Consider the following 14,415-nt stretch of genomic DNA (forward strand, 5'->3'; position numbering starts at 1 on the left):
CTGTCCCGGGTGCACTTGGTGCTTTTCCCACCCCACCTCGCCCCAGACCCCGTCTCCTCCCCTGCGTGCTCAGGTACACCAGCCTCCAGGCCCCCCTCCCACCAAGGCCTGCCTGGAGCTGCCACCCACACTCTTCCTACCCCACCTTCCCCTGCACCGTCCTCCTCTGGGACCCCATGTTGGCACTGGGAGTGAGACACTCTCCTCTGGGACCCCATGTTGGCACGGGGAGTGAGACACTCGCAGTGGAGGGAGCTGGTGACACCCCCAGCTGTTTGACTGGATGGCAGATTCTGAACAGAGACTGCATCTCTCATTCCTCCCAGCTCTCAGGTGCCTGCATGGAGCAGTTGCTTAATAAAAATCTGTTGAGTTGATGGGGACCTTAGACCCACTCAGTGAGCCAGTCCACTGCCTCCAGAAATACCAGCCTGTTGAGCTGAGTCAGATGTGCCCAAAGCAGGAGACAAGCCACAGGAAGGAAGCGGGCTCAGCACCGGTCACTGGGCAGCGGCGGCACCTGTGTGGCTGCCAGCCTGGCACAGTGGCCCTGGGCAGATTGCTGCCCTTGTTGTAAGCCGCGTCATCAGGTTTGGACAGGGTCTTTTGGGCAGCACTCTCAGCTTGGGCGAGACGACGTCACCGCCTGCACGCTCAGTGGCATCTCAGGTGGTGCAGCTTTGCCTGGGCCGCAGCTCACCTCCAAAATCAGTCCCCTTCCCTGTCCTGGCCCAGTGACTGGGTTTTTTAAATAAAGAGACTTGGGCCTGTCACGGTGGCTCACGCCTGTAATCCCAGCACTTTGGGAGGCTGAGGTGGGTGGATCACGAGATCAGGAGATCGAGACCATCCTGTCTAACACGGTGGAACCCCGTCTCTACTAAAAATACAAAAAATTAGCCGGGCGTGGTGATGGGCGCCTGTAGTCCCAGCTACTCGGGAGGCTGAGGCAGGAGAATTGCTTGAACCCAGGAGGCAGAGCTTGCAGTGAGCGAGGATCGCGCCACTGCACTCCAGCCTGGCAACAGTGCGAGACTCCGTCTCAAAAAATAAAATAAAGAGACTTGCCTTCAGCCCGTCATCAGGAAAAGAGGATTTTTTTCCCCATTTTTTTTTTCTCCCATTTTCCAGATCCGACTCCTGCAGACTCGAGGAGACTCGTTCCCTCTGCTGGGAGACTCTGGGACTGTCCTGGGAATGGTGAGTGGCCAGGACCCTGAGCCCCTCCAAAGCCCCGGGGTAGGGGATCGTTTGCAGGCAGACACAGGTGCATGCAGACACGCGTGCCCTCACACTTACCCACATCAACCCCCCGCCTGCCCGTCCGTCCATCCTCCTGCCTCTGACTGAGCCCGGGGTGTGATATCTGTGTTTATTTCCTCCAGCTGTGCTGAGGGAGCCCACCCTGCCCCAGGGACAAGCAGTAGGAAGGTGCCCTGAGGATGGGCAGGCCCTGGCCCTGAGAGCACTGCCCCCTTCACCTTCCCTCCTGCCCCCAGGACATTTTGTCAGAGCTCCAACCGCTGAGGCTGTCCTGACCCTGGTCCCAGTGGCCCAGCCCACAGGACAGCCCTCACCTTCCTTGTCACAGGCCCTGAGGAGCCACGATCGCAGCACCAGGCCCCTCTACATCTCCGTGGGCCACAAGATGAGCCTGGAGGCAGCTGTGCGCCTGACTTGCTGCTGCTGCAGGTTCCGGATCCCAGAGCCCGTGCGCCAGGTAGGTGGGCCGGGGATGCGGGGAGGCAGCACAGGCACCTCTGCTTCCTACCACCTGCTGTTCAGGGCTCGCCAGCAGCTCAGCTGGGGTCAGAGTGCAGTGACGTGAGGACAGGGGTTCCTGGGCCAAGGACAGGTCACAGACACCTTGCTGGAGAGCTTGGTTGGCCTGCGCCGGGCCCTGCAGTCAGAACAGTAGACCGGAGGGTGCAGGGCTCCCAAGAGTTCATCCCCAGGCCCTGTGCCCCATGCGCTCAGCCTCCCAGCCTCTCTGAGCCTCCTGCACCCAGATACAGGCCAGCTTGGAGAATCAGTGATGTTAGCTCCGGTGGTGAGGTGTCCTGCCAATTCCCAGCCAGCCCCTCAGGTCCCAGAGGGAGCAGCTGAACTTGAGCCGGGAGGCTTCTGCAGGAAAGCTGTGCAGGCCTCAGAGATGCTGGTCTGGGGCCTCGGGTATGCCCGCACCAGAACCCAGCACCAGAACTGCTGTTCGGTCCCCCGGGAAGGGTGAGAACTCTGCTGAAACGGTCAGCTCAGCTGAGAAAGGACTCAGCCTGCGGGCCAGGGGAGAGACAGCTGGCACGAGATGCCCACAGCCAGCCTCGATAGGACCAGGGGACCACAAGACATGGGTGGATCCTGTCCCAGAGAAGCCCACAGAGTGAGGGTTCAAGAAAAGTCAGTCTTAGAAGAGACCTGCTAGGGGAAGGGCCGTCCTGGGCAGGAAGGAGTTTGATGTGCTCAAGAAACAGGGGGCCTGGAGGGTGGCTCACACCTGTAACCCCAACACTTTGGGAGACAGAGGTGGGAGGATCACTTGAGCCCAGGAGTTTGAGGGCACCCTAGGCCACATAGTGAGACCCCGTCTCTACAAAAAAAATGTAAAACCAAATTAACCAAGTGTGGTGGTACGCGCCTGTAGTCTCTGCTACTCAGGAGGCTGAGGCGGGAGGGATCACCTGAGCCCAGGAGGTTGAGGCTGCAGTGTGCCGTGACTGGGCCACTGCACTCCAGCCTGGGTGACAGAGCAAGGCCTTATCTCAAAAAAACTTTCCAAAAAAACAAAAAGAAACAGCAGGAAGGTGTGGCTGGAGCCAGGGCAGTGAAGTACAGAGTGGGTGGGAGCCCGTGAGCATCTTGGGGTGCTCCAGGGTGTCAGACGTCACTCACAGGGACTTGGATGGCTGAGTTGGCAGCGGGATGCCCGCAGGTTGGCCTTTTTAGGTGGCCGCTGTGCGTGCTGTGGAGGCTGTGGGGTGGAGGTTGGGACGCGGGTCTGCACAAGCCGCGCCACTTCCAGCAGCCCAGCTCTGGAGCCTCCCTGGTGTCTGCCGCTTCCCCGTCTTACCCCCACTGCTTGCCCCGCACTGTGCTGGGGCAGCGGCAGCACCAGTGGAAAACCCCCAGGCCACCACCATGGGGCCGGTGCCTTCCGGCTGCTGGCGCGCAGTGTGGCCTCCAGGGGGCAGCAGCAGCCCGCATACCACAGTGGCCGTCGCCCTGGGGAGCTGTGCCTAGTGGTGGCATCTGAGAGCGGGCTCCGCAGCCTTGCAGGGCTTTGCTCAGGGCACAGGTGTGTGGACTCTCAAGCCCGTGAGCTGTGTGTCCCCAGCTCCCAGGAAAGAGGCCTTTCTTCCTCCATTCCAGCTCAGCCGTGTGGTCTTCCGAGAGAGAACCCAGGAAACTGTCTCCCAGGCCTTCAGCCCCAGGAACTTAGGTCGTGCTGCTGCAGACAACACAGTTCCTAGAGCTCCTAGACCTTTTCCCACCTCAGCACGCCCCAGAGTAGGACAGTGGCCCGTCCTTGCAAGGGAGGGGACCCCTGGCCTGTGAGTACCTTGAGCATCTAGAAACAGAACAAGCATCTGTGCCTAGCACTGGCGAAGAGCCTGCCAAATCCTGGGCCCCCCCTCCAGAGGAAGGAAAGCCGCAGCCAGATGGGATATGCAGCTGTTCCGCACCAGGAGCCCGCAGCTTCTCACTGCTGGGCGTGAGCCGACGGTCGAGTCCTGCAGGGCTGGCTCTGTCTCTGGGTCCGTTTCCTTCCTGAGGTCACTCGCCTCTCAACAGGCTCCCCTCCTGACTCTGTTCCAGAAGGTTCTGGGAGAGCACAGACAGGGTTAGTGTTGGTCTGCTCTCTCCCTGGCTCCTCCCCGAGCCGTCTTGGTGGCCCCGTGGTCACAGGCGCTGCTGTGCTCCTGGTTGCCAGGTCCAGGCTCTCCTGCCAGGCCAGGCTGGGCTGCTCCAGGGCAAGGTGAGAGGTGCTGGCCCCGCCTACCGCTGCCCCTCTTCCCTCATGAATAGAAGCAGGAGCAGGCTGGGGGATTAGCCCTTGCTGTCCATGAGTCGTGCAGCCCTGAAGTTAATCTAAGCCCATCTGAGCTGGGATCAGGGGGACTTCCCAGGGCCAGACCCCCCATGCCCTCAGGAGTTCCCACTCAGACCTGAGCCCTGTTCAGGTTGCTAGATCCTGCTAGCAACCTTGCTGTGAGACCCTGCTGGGGTCTGCCGTCATCCCAGCCTGTGGCCCACCGCCCTCTCTTGTCCTGGTGATCCTGGAGGTACGACAGGGGTTACTGCTGATCTCGTCAGGGAGGGGACAGACCAGCTGGGCTCGGAGTCCCCAGAGAAGCAAGTGTTAGCAGGGAAGCCTCGGCTTGCACACAACCTACAGGGAAGCACAGGCTGGAAACCAGTGAAGGCTGAGCAGCTCCAACTGCCACTGGTGGGGAGGAGACCCAGGACCCGCTTGCTCAGCCTATCCACTCACCAGCTACTCAGGCCCGTCAGGGACTGCCCAGCTCGGTGTGAGAGCTGCCATTGCAGGGCTTTGACCCCAAAGTTCCAGGCATGCCTGTCACACACTTGCCAACAGGGCCGCTGCTCCTGAGCCTGAAAAGCTGGCTGTGACCTGTGTGTCCTGAATGGACTTCTATGGGGGATGGAGGCATTGCCACCAGCAGCTCCTGGTGGGAAACTGGTCCACAGGCCAGCTCAGCACCTAGCAGCACGTCTGTCTCCTCCAGGCTGACATCTGCTCCCGAGAGCACATCCGCAAGTCGCTGGGACTCCCCAGGCCACCCACACCGAGGTGAGCACCAGAGGAGGCTGGGGCACTAAAGGGGCATTTCAGACACCTGCATAGGCTGTGTCTGGTGGCTCAGCCTCTGTCTGTTGCAATACTGTGGCTCAGAACAGACAGTGCGGGGCCAGGGCATGCAGGGGCCACAGGAGAGGTCTTCAAAGAGGGAGGAGAGTGGAGTAGGGTGGACTCCTATTCTCATGGGAACTCTCCAGAAACACCACTGCTTCCACCCAAAGTCCTGGGACTATCCTCAGCCTTCCTCAGTCTACTTAGCCTGTGAGGTACCAGGATGTGGGTGCTGCAGAAAAGGTGTGGCCTCGGAGTCAGACATGACCCAGCCCTGCATAGCCAGCTGTGGTGTTTGCACTTCTCAAGCCTCAGCTTCCTCATCGTCGAGATATTCTTGTCCCGCTGGTTCTTGTTAGAGTGACAGTGTGCCTGGCACAGTCACAGCTAACAGTGCAAGGCTTTGTCTTAAAACTATTGCAGATGATTTGATCCTGCTAGCAACCTTGCTGTGAGACAGGTACTGTGACCCCACTTTACAGATGAGGAAGCTGGGACGCTGAGTGCTGATAAGGAGTAAAGCCGAATTCAGTCTGGCCACTTCTCCTCTTGCAGTGGGCAGTTTGGATTCCAGGCCCTGCATCTGAGCCTCCAGGCTGAGAGGACACCCCCACTCCCTGGGCAAAGATCGCAGGAGGCCCCAGGCCTGGGATTCACCATGCCCTCACCCACGATTAGTTACTGAAGGGCTGCGGTTCCTCTGTGCTCATTTTCCCTCTAAGCCAGGGACTGTTCCCAGGCCTCCCTAGGCTGCTTTGAGAACTGAAGGAGCAGGTGGCAGGGACCCCCAAGCTCTCCCAGAGTTGGGGACCGGCCAGCTTGAATGCAAGCTCTGTCTGAGCAGCATGCCCTACCCGGCCCAATGCGCTGGGCTGTAGCAGGCCCTGAGTGTCCAGGCCAGCCACAGTTTCCAGACCCCATCTGCGGTGTGAGGGGGTGTCAGGTGGGCGCTAGCGTCTGATGCTGTCCCTTTCTCAATGTCATCACCAGGAGCCCGACGCAGAGGCCAGTGGCATGCCCCAGAGGAGACTCTGGAGAGTCCTCAGGGGAGGGCCGGCCCCCACAGGACCACAGCCCAGGCCCCAGGACAGCCCCAAGGCCAGGCTCCCAGGAGCAGGAGGGCAAGGACTGGCAGTAGGGTGGAACTGGGCGCCATGAAGACACGAAGGCCACTGGCCACCTCGTTCTGGCCTCAGGACACTGACCACCCCTGGGGGTGGTCTAGGGACTTAGGGGAACCTCACCTCAGCCGCAGGTAGAGTACCCAGTCCCCAGAGACAGGCTGACCGCACCGCCCCTGGGGGACGCCGCAGCACAGCCCAGTGCCAGGTGGGGTAGAGGTGACCACAGCCCCTCTTCGCCCCGTCATCGGCTGCTCAGCTGTGGTCACGGTGCTCAGAGGACAGATCTCTACGGGGGCAAGTGCCAGACCCTGAGAGTGCACGAGACGCTTTCCTGGAGCCCACAAAGGGGACTCAGAGCTACAGCCTGCGCGAGCCCTGCAGCCTCTGCTTTGCCCGCCCCTTTCGATAGATAGGACTTGCTTGCTCTTTTTTTTCTTCTCAGGGTTCATTTTTTTATTTTACTTATTTGTTTGTTTGATTATTTATTTCTGTTGATCTCTTTACTGTAAGGTTTACTCGCAGAATCAGGGTTCATTTTTAAGGCAGGTCCCCAGCCCCAGCCATACTGAACCATCTCTGCCCTGGCATGGGAGGGGTCCTAGCTGGGGTAGCTGGGCTTTAGCACCCGCCCACTGCCTGCCATGACCCCTGACCCCAGTCCTGGCCATCCTCCAGCCTGCCCCGGGAAGAGGGAGCAGAGAGCCTCGTCTCAGCCTAGAGGGGGCTGAGGGTGGGGGCAGCACACAGAGACAGTCTGGGCTGCGGGGTGGGAGGCCAGACAGGGCGTCACTGGTGCCTGAGGGGTTGGGTGCCAGGTTCTGCGCCCGGCGGGGCTAGGATCAGGGGGTGGCTCCTTCCCCCACAGGCTCTGAGAGTTTATCGCTGTCCTCTGTCCCTGCCTGCCTTGCCCCAGAGGCACAGCCTCAAAACTGTCTCCACTGTGGGAAAGCAGCCCTGGGCCCCTGTCTGGCCACTTCCTCTCCTCTTGGTGTGGGCTAGAGGTGCCAGCTGAGGAGTGGGGGCAAAGGGGACGGCCCACCTGCAGCCCGGCCCCAGCCCCTGGGCGCCTCCCAAGCACCCCCCAGCCCTTGACATGCCGGCTGGCCTCCAGACCCCAGGCTCGCTGAGGACGCTGGAATCTGCCACAGAGCATGAAGAAGTTCCCGGAATCCTTTCCTGCCATTCACCTGAGCTCTACAAGAAGAGGCCGGTGATCATGATTTGACAGCTTGGGACAAGAATCCAGCGAGGGCGGGTCTCTGGCGCCCCGCCATGCCCCTCTGAGACGGTGCTGTCCTGGTGTTCCTGAGGAGCAGTGCGAGCCTGGGCCTGGGACAGGTGCACAGGCAGCAGCACTCAGGGCCTGGAAGTGCCAGCCCCACCCGCCTGCTCTCACTCGAAAGCTGCTTTGGAGGGCTGGGCTGCAGGGACGGAGGCTCCGGAAAAGAGGCCCAGGCTGTGGAGCTGCCCTTCCTTGATGGAGCAGACTCTATTCTAGAAATTTCTATAAGAAGTAGACCCACTCCAGGACAAGTGGGGCTGGGAGGTGCAGATACTGGGGGCTCTGCGGGCACCTTGGTGTTGTGCCTGAAGTCACAGGGGGCACAGGAGAGAGCGGGAACTAGGTGGCCTGTTCTGGCTGCTGTCCGTCAGCAATGCTGGCCAGACCAGATGAGCAGTGTGGGGCAAGAGGGAGCCCCAGCACAGCCCCTCAGGCCCTCCATGCCTCAGGGTGTCAGTGGACCTGGACTGGCCTCACCCAGCCCTGGGCACTTGGGCCTGTCGGGGATCTAGCTTTCGTTGAGGACCCCACCAGTGGACCGAGGCTCCTCTCACCGTGGCAGAGGGATCTCTGCCCTTCGCACCAAAAGGGGCAGCAGCTAGTGGATGGGGATGGCTCACGGCTCTCCCTTTCCACTTGCCTTGGGAAGGGAGACAGACAGGAAGGGCCTTGGAACTTGGGCCAGTGTGGGGAGAGTGTCCCCAGAGAGTCCTTGAGGTGGGAGAGGGGTGGAGTTGACAGCGGGCGAGGCCGGCTTTGAGGTTGTGTGGACCCTGTCTACCTCTAGCTCAAGTTGAGAGGTGTCAGCCGTGGAGCCATGTGGGCCCCAGGGACAGCCACGCGTGGGGTCCAGACCGGTCTAGATGTGTCTGTCTGGTGGGCGCTGAAGGTCCACTTGGGAGAGTCCAGGGCAGCACCTGATGAGTTGAGAGCCGCAGCTGTGTCCACCTGGAACCTGTTTCCTCACCGGGAACGTGAACACCTGCTTCAGAAGCGTTGGGGTTTAAAGGTGGGGATACGCGTGAGGTCTCTTGCCCAGCAGTGGACACTCAGTACACTCCTGATAAATGAGGCATGGGGTGGTGGAGTCCAGCACCAGGCTGGGCCCAGGAACGAGGCATCAGTGGTCGGAGGGGAGGGCGTCTGCCCACCTAGCATCTTTGGCAAGGATCTGCCTCCCAGCACCCCCGTGGAGTCCTGTCTGGATGGGAGGGAGAGCAGGGCCGTGGACAGCCTCCAGAGGTGTCCCCCTAAAATCTCTGAATGTCACCGGCACCAGCAGGCCGGGCAGGGTTCTCCCGGGGGTAACACCACCCGAGCACAGCCGTGGTCCTGGGGCACGCCGCCCAGGTTGGGGGACGGAATCCGAGGTCCTGCGTCATTGCCCATGAGTCCAGGGCTTAGGCATCGCTTTGGGGACCCTCATGCTGGCCCCCAGGCCCACTGAGGCATAGGTGAGACCACTGCATGGTCCTTGGAAAAACGGGGCTCCTCAGGCAAAGAGTGGACAGAGCCGATGCTGGCGATGGGGGCCTTCTCTCGGCCTAATGTTTTCAAGATGCGCCTGTGTCTTGTGCCAGGTGTCAGAACCTCGTTCTTCTTTATGGCTGAGTCATATTCCATCGTATGGATCGGGATAAACATTTTGTTGAACTTGGTGGATATTTGGGTTTTTTCCATTCAGAGCTGTTGTGAATAATGCTTCAGGGAAGACTGATGTACGAGCTTTTGTGTAAACATGTATTCAGCTGCCTTGGGTATATACTTAGGAGTAGAATTTCTGGGTCTACCCAGAAAAACCCTGTGTTTACCTTTCTGAGAAACTGCCAGACTTTTCCGTAGCAGCTCCATCAGTTCACATTCCCACCAGCAATGCCCAAGGGTTCCAGGTTCTCCACACCCTCGCCACCACTTGCTATTATCTGCCATTTAGATTCTAGCCATTCCATGGAGTAGAAGCTGGTATTTCGGCTGGGCACAGTGGTTCATGCCTGTAATCCCAGCACTTTGGAAGGCTGTGACAGGAGGATCACTTAAGCCTAGGAGTTTGAGGTTTGAGACCAGGCTGGGCAACATAGTGAGACCTCATCTCTACAGAAAACTAAAAAATTAACCAGGCATGGTGATGCACTTCTATAATCACAGCTACTCGGGAGGTTGAGGTGGGAGAATCACTGAAGCCCAGCAGGTCGAGGTTGCAGTGAACCGTGGTTGCGCCACTGCATTCCAGCCTGGGTGACAATGAGACCCTGTCTCCAAAAAAAAAAAAACTAAAATAAAATAAAAATGTGGTATTTCATTGTGCGCTTGATTTGCATTTCCTAATAGCTCACGAGAGTGAGCGCCTTCTCATGTCTTAGTCACCATTTGTATATCCTCATGAGCAAAGCATCTATTCAAATCCTTTGCCCATTTTTAAAATTGGGTTGTCATCTTGAGTTGCAGAAGTTCTTTATATGTTCTGAATCCTAGATATTGCTCACTTCTGTAGTTTACAAATACTTTCTCCTGTGGGTTGTCATCATTTTCTTGATAGTGTCCTTTGATGCATGAAAGTTTTTAAATTTGATGAAGTCCATTAATCTCTTTTGTTGCTTATGCTTTTGATGTTATATTTAAGAAGCCATTGACTAATTCAGGGCCATGAAGATTTACACCTACATTTCCTTCTAAGACAGGTATAGTTTTAGTGCTTACCTTTACGTCTTTGATCCATTTTGACTTGAATTTGTGTATGGTGTGAGGGAGCAGGTCCTATGTCATACCTGTGAGTAGCCAGTTGTCCCAGACCATTTTGCTTTGTTGTTGTTGAGACAGGTTCTTGCTCTGTTGCCAAGGCTGGAGTGAGTGCAGGGGCGTGATTACAGCTCACTGCAACCTCGACCTCGTGGGCTCAAGTAATCCTCCTGGCTCAGCCTCCAGAGTAGCTGGGACTACAAGCATGCGCCACCATGCCTGGCTAATTATTTTTTTTGAGACGGAGTCTTGCTCTGTCGCCCAGGCTGGAGTGCAGTGGCACGATCTCGGCTTACTGCAAGCTCCACCTCCCAGGTTCACACCATTCTCCTGCCTCAGCCTCCCGAGTAGCTGGAACTACAGACACCCACCACCACGCCTGGCTAATTTTTTGTTTTGTTTTGTTTTGTTTTTTCAGTAGAGACGGGGTTTCACTGGGTTAGCCAGGATGGTCTCAATCTCCTGACCTCGTGATCCACCCGCCTCAGCCTCCCAAAGTGGTGAGATTACAGGCGTGAGTCCCCGCACCTGGCCTAATTTTTAAAGATTTTTTTGTGAAGACAGGGTCTCACCATGTTACCCAGGCTGGTCTCCAACTCCTGGGCTCAAGCTTTCTTCCTACCTCGGCCTCCAAAACTGCTGAGATTACAGGCGTGAGCCACCGTGCCTGGCCTATTTTTACTTCCTGCTTTCCAATCTGAATGCCTTTTCTTTCTTTTTCTTGCCTAATTGCTCTGGCTGGAATCTCTAGCACTTTGTTGAACACAGTGGTGAGAGCACATATCTTTGTCTTGTTCCTGATCTTAAGGAAAAGTTTTCAGTCTTTCACTATATATGATGTGAGCTGTTAGATTTTCAAGGATGCTCTTTATCCAGCTGAAGACGTCCCCTTCTAGTTCTAATTCATGAAGTGTTTTTATACTTAAAGGGTACTGGATTTTGTCAAATGCTTTTCTGGCCTCTGTTGAAAAGATCCTGTATTCTTCTGTTAGTGTGAGGTGTTACATTGATTGATTTTCATATGTTGAGCCAGTTTCCGTTTCTAGAATATATCCAACTCGGTCATGGTGTATAATCCATTGACTCTGCTATTGAATGTGATTTACTTGTATTTTGGTGCGGATTTTTACATCTGTATTTATAAGGGATATTGGTCTGTCGTTTTCTTATGATGTCTTCCTCTGGTTTTGATATCAGGATAATATTAGCCTCATAGATTGGGTTAGGAAGTGTTCCCTCCTCTGTTTTTTTAGAAGAGAGAGATTGGTGTTAATTCTTGTTAGAACCTTTGGTAGAATTTGCCAGTCAGCCTATCTGGTCTCAGGTCTTTGGGAGAGTTTTGATTCTGAGTCAGTCTATGTATTTGTTATAGATTGTTCGGATTGTCTATCCTTGAGTCAGTTGCTAGCTTGTGTGTTTCTAGGAATTTTTCCATTTCGTCCATGTTATCTAATCTGTTGGCATACTGTTGTTCACGGGATTTTCTTGATGTGTGTGAGGTCTCTGAGAACGTCCCTGCCTTCACTCCTGCTTTTAGTCACTGGCATCTTCTTTTAGCTTGGGCCGTCTGGCTGTGCATGGTTTTGGGGGAGTCCTCCTTGACCATGCAGATGCTGAGCAGTGACCTGGCTGGGAAAGGGGACCGGGAGTGCAGGGCACCTGCTGAGGACTCACCTAAGCCCAAGATTCAGAGAGTCAGGGCTCCAACCACATCCGCCTGCATGCCTTTCCCAGGCTCTCGCCACACAGACAGCCAGCACCCCCTCCCCAAAGACTGGGCAGTTCCTGACCAGCACCCCACCAAGTCCTCAGTAAGGCCTGTCTTTGGGGGAGCAGGGTCTCAGGAGGATGGCGGAGGTGGTGTGGAACTCACGGCTGGCAGTTCCCGGCCTCTCAGGAAGCTTTGCCACTGGCTTGGGGTTAAGTGGGTGTGGAGCTCTGAACCCTAAAGGGGTGACAGTTGAAATGGAAGCGGCATCTGTAGTCCATTTGGGGTGCAGGTGCGTGCCAGGGGTCCTCAGCCCCGGCTGATGGCCACGTGAACCGCGTGAGGAGAGGCAGGGTGTGTCAGCAGCAACCCTAAGTGTGTGCTCATTTCTGTGAGCCCTGACTCGGTGACACTGCGGCTCTCCAGAGGGACGCTTTGAAAACAAAACAGGAAAGAACACGTGGCCCTGCGTCTTTTGCCTGAGTCACTGTATTCCTTAAAAGATGAAGGGCCCTGGTCCTTGGCTCTTCCTGCACGTGAGAAAATGTTGGCCGAGGTTAGCGATTATGCTTCTGTAATCTGTAACCAGAAGTGCTCTTACGCCCAAGCCTTGGTGTGATTCTGCTGTCATGTAACTTCGGAGCCAGCTGGATGGAATTGGCAGGTCGTGAGCCCCGGCCCCCGCATCCAAGCAGTGGGCCGAGACACTGAGCCGGGCAGTCAGACAGGACCTCTCTAAGGCTGCTCCTGGGCTGGGGCCTGGGTCTAGGATTCTCAGTAAGACCTCTGAATAAAACTAACTTGAATTCTTGAAAAGCTTGATTCTTTTTCCTTCAGTCAAAAGCAGCTTGCTGAGATGCCAGCCCACCTTGGGGATGTACAGTGGCAGCCCTGAGCTGGCCCAGCCCCTTTCCCCAGGGCTGCTCTGGGGGAGGGGGGCAGGTTTGGGGGAGTAGAGTGCAGGGAATTGAAGCAGGGGAAACAGGGTGTGCGGGTCAAGGGGGGCTAGAATTGGGGGAGCAGGTTCACGGGCCAGGGGCTGGGCAGGGGTGGACCTGGACGTGGGGGAACCCCAATTTCCCGTCCCTGCATCACACGCCCTTCCCCTGCAGGGTGGGGGTCTGCAGGGTTGGCATGTGCCCCCCTGCCCGGTCCCCATCCTACTCCCTGGCAGCAGGCAGAGGGGCGTGCTGGGGGGCTCTAAGTGCAGTGGCGTCTCGACTCCTACCCACAGAACTTTAAAAATAGGGCCATGGTAAAGTCCGTCTCTACAGACCACAGCCTTCTCAGAGCTAAGAATATTCTTGAACCACTTAATAATTCAAGTCGGATCCAAAGATTTTCCTGTTCACTTGTGGGCCTCTGTGTCCCTTTCCCAGGCCCCCACCCTGCCTGGAGGCTGGGAGGGAGACACTCCAAGAATCGCATGGCCTGGCCTTTGGAGCCTCTGAGACCCCAGCCGGTCCTGCGTCCCCTCTCCTATGGCACTCAGGATCAGAAGACACACCAGGACTGGAGTGGTCCTTGAGGATCTGGCCAAGGTCAGGCCCCAGGGAGGGGCCCCTCTGGTGGTCCTAGCTGTCCCAAGCCCCACCCCTACTCTGGCCACAGGCATTGGACTGTTTGAATCTGGATCTGAGCTGGATCTTGGCCCCTTGCACAGCATCTGACCTGAGCCACGCACCTCTCATGGGGACCTTGTCCTCCAGGGCCAAGGGCAGCATGGGCTCCAGGAGAGCCAGCCTTGCCCCTCACACCCCGGTGGCTGGTACATGCCCACCCCAGGGCCTGTGCCTGCCTCCTCTGCGGAAGAGTCCCTGAAGGGCCTGGCCTGGGGCTCCTTGTCCTGGTGGAAGTGGCTGTGTACAGGCAACCAGGGCCCTGGGTTCCAGACCAAGGCCTCTGTACTTGTGTGCTGTGTGTACTTGGGTAAGCCACTTCACCTCTCTGAGCCTCTTTCCTTATCAGTGGGATGGATTGCCAATGCTTTTAGAATAAGCCATGGTGTTTGGGGCAGGAAGGTGTATCTGACAGGTGCCCTGAGGCCTGAGTCACCCTCTCCTCCAGGGACAGTGCCCAAGCTGCAGATACCCCTCACCCATCCCTGTCACCCCCCAGGCTCTGGTCTTTCAAACAGGAACTCTGGGTGGAGGGGTGCTACCTGGGAATGCTTGGGGGAGCCCACACTTGCTAGTGGGGGAGGTGCTCACCAGCCTGGCCCCCAACCCCGGCGGCAGCCCAGCCTTAACAGTCCCTGCTGAACTTCCCTGGCCAGGCCCCGAGTGGAGTTTTACCAAATTATTAATTAAGGGCAAAGCCATGCGGCAGCGCTGACATCCAAATGAATAGCACGCGGTGTAATTAGGCGAGGTGTCATGGAGATGATGGAGCGCCGCCTGCTATCCCCGATTCACCTCCCCGGCAAGCAGGAGGTGTCCTACCACCATGGACGGCTGGTGTGGGGCCAGTTGCGGGTGCGGCTAAAGCAGCCAGCTGACAGCTATTGCGGGTGCCACAGGCCCTGTAGATAGGGCTGGGCTCCTCCCCCAGGGACAGGCACCCCTTCCCCTCTGATTGCCATGGGCAGAACCCAAAAGGGAGTAAAGTGCAGAAAGAGGCAGGCAAGGTGGGAGGGAGGCTAAGGCAGGAGGGAGGAGGACCAGGACAGATCTGCAGATAGACCCAGAGCAGCCCA

The 14,415-nt window shown here is 57.2% G+C and overlaps 2 protein-coding genes across 2 annotated transcripts in view; both read left to right on the plus strand.

Moving 5' to 3' along the window:
- The window catches only part of ENDOV (endonuclease V), a 9,160-nt gene extending 2,707 nt beyond the window's left edge, over positions 1-6,453 (plus strand). The window contains exons 3-6 of the mRNA XM_011967556.1: positions 1,132-1,200; positions 1,592-1,720; positions 4,746-4,810; positions 5,861-6,453. Of these exons, the coding sequence (XP_011822946.1) occupies positions 1,132-1,200; positions 1,592-1,720; positions 4,746-4,810; positions 5,861-6,008 (411 nt within the window). The 3' untranslated portion in view covers positions 6,009-6,453. The remainder of the gene's footprint in view (positions 1-1,131; positions 1,201-1,591; positions 1,721-4,745; positions 4,811-5,860) is intronic.
- A 4,651-nt stretch (positions 6,454-11,104) lies between these two features.
- Positions 11,105-12,536, plus strand: LOC105548229. The gene has a single exon (XM_011992175.1). The coding sequence runs from the start codon at positions 11,455-11,457 to the stop codon at positions 11,959-11,961; it is 507 nt and encodes a 168-aa protein (XP_011847565.1). The 5' UTR covers positions 11,105-11,454; the 3' UTR covers positions 11,962-12,536.
- The last annotated feature ends 1,879 nt before the right edge of the window (positions 12,537-14,415 follow it).

The sequence above is a fragment of the Mandrillus leucophaeus genome, unplaced genomic scaffold (assembly GCF_000951045.1).
Source record: "Mandrillus leucophaeus isolate KB7577 unplaced genomic scaffold, Mleu.le_1.0 Scaffold1, whole genome shotgun sequence".
Taxonomy (NCBI): domain Eukaryota; kingdom Metazoa; phylum Chordata; class Mammalia; order Primates; family Cercopithecidae; genus Mandrillus; species Mandrillus leucophaeus.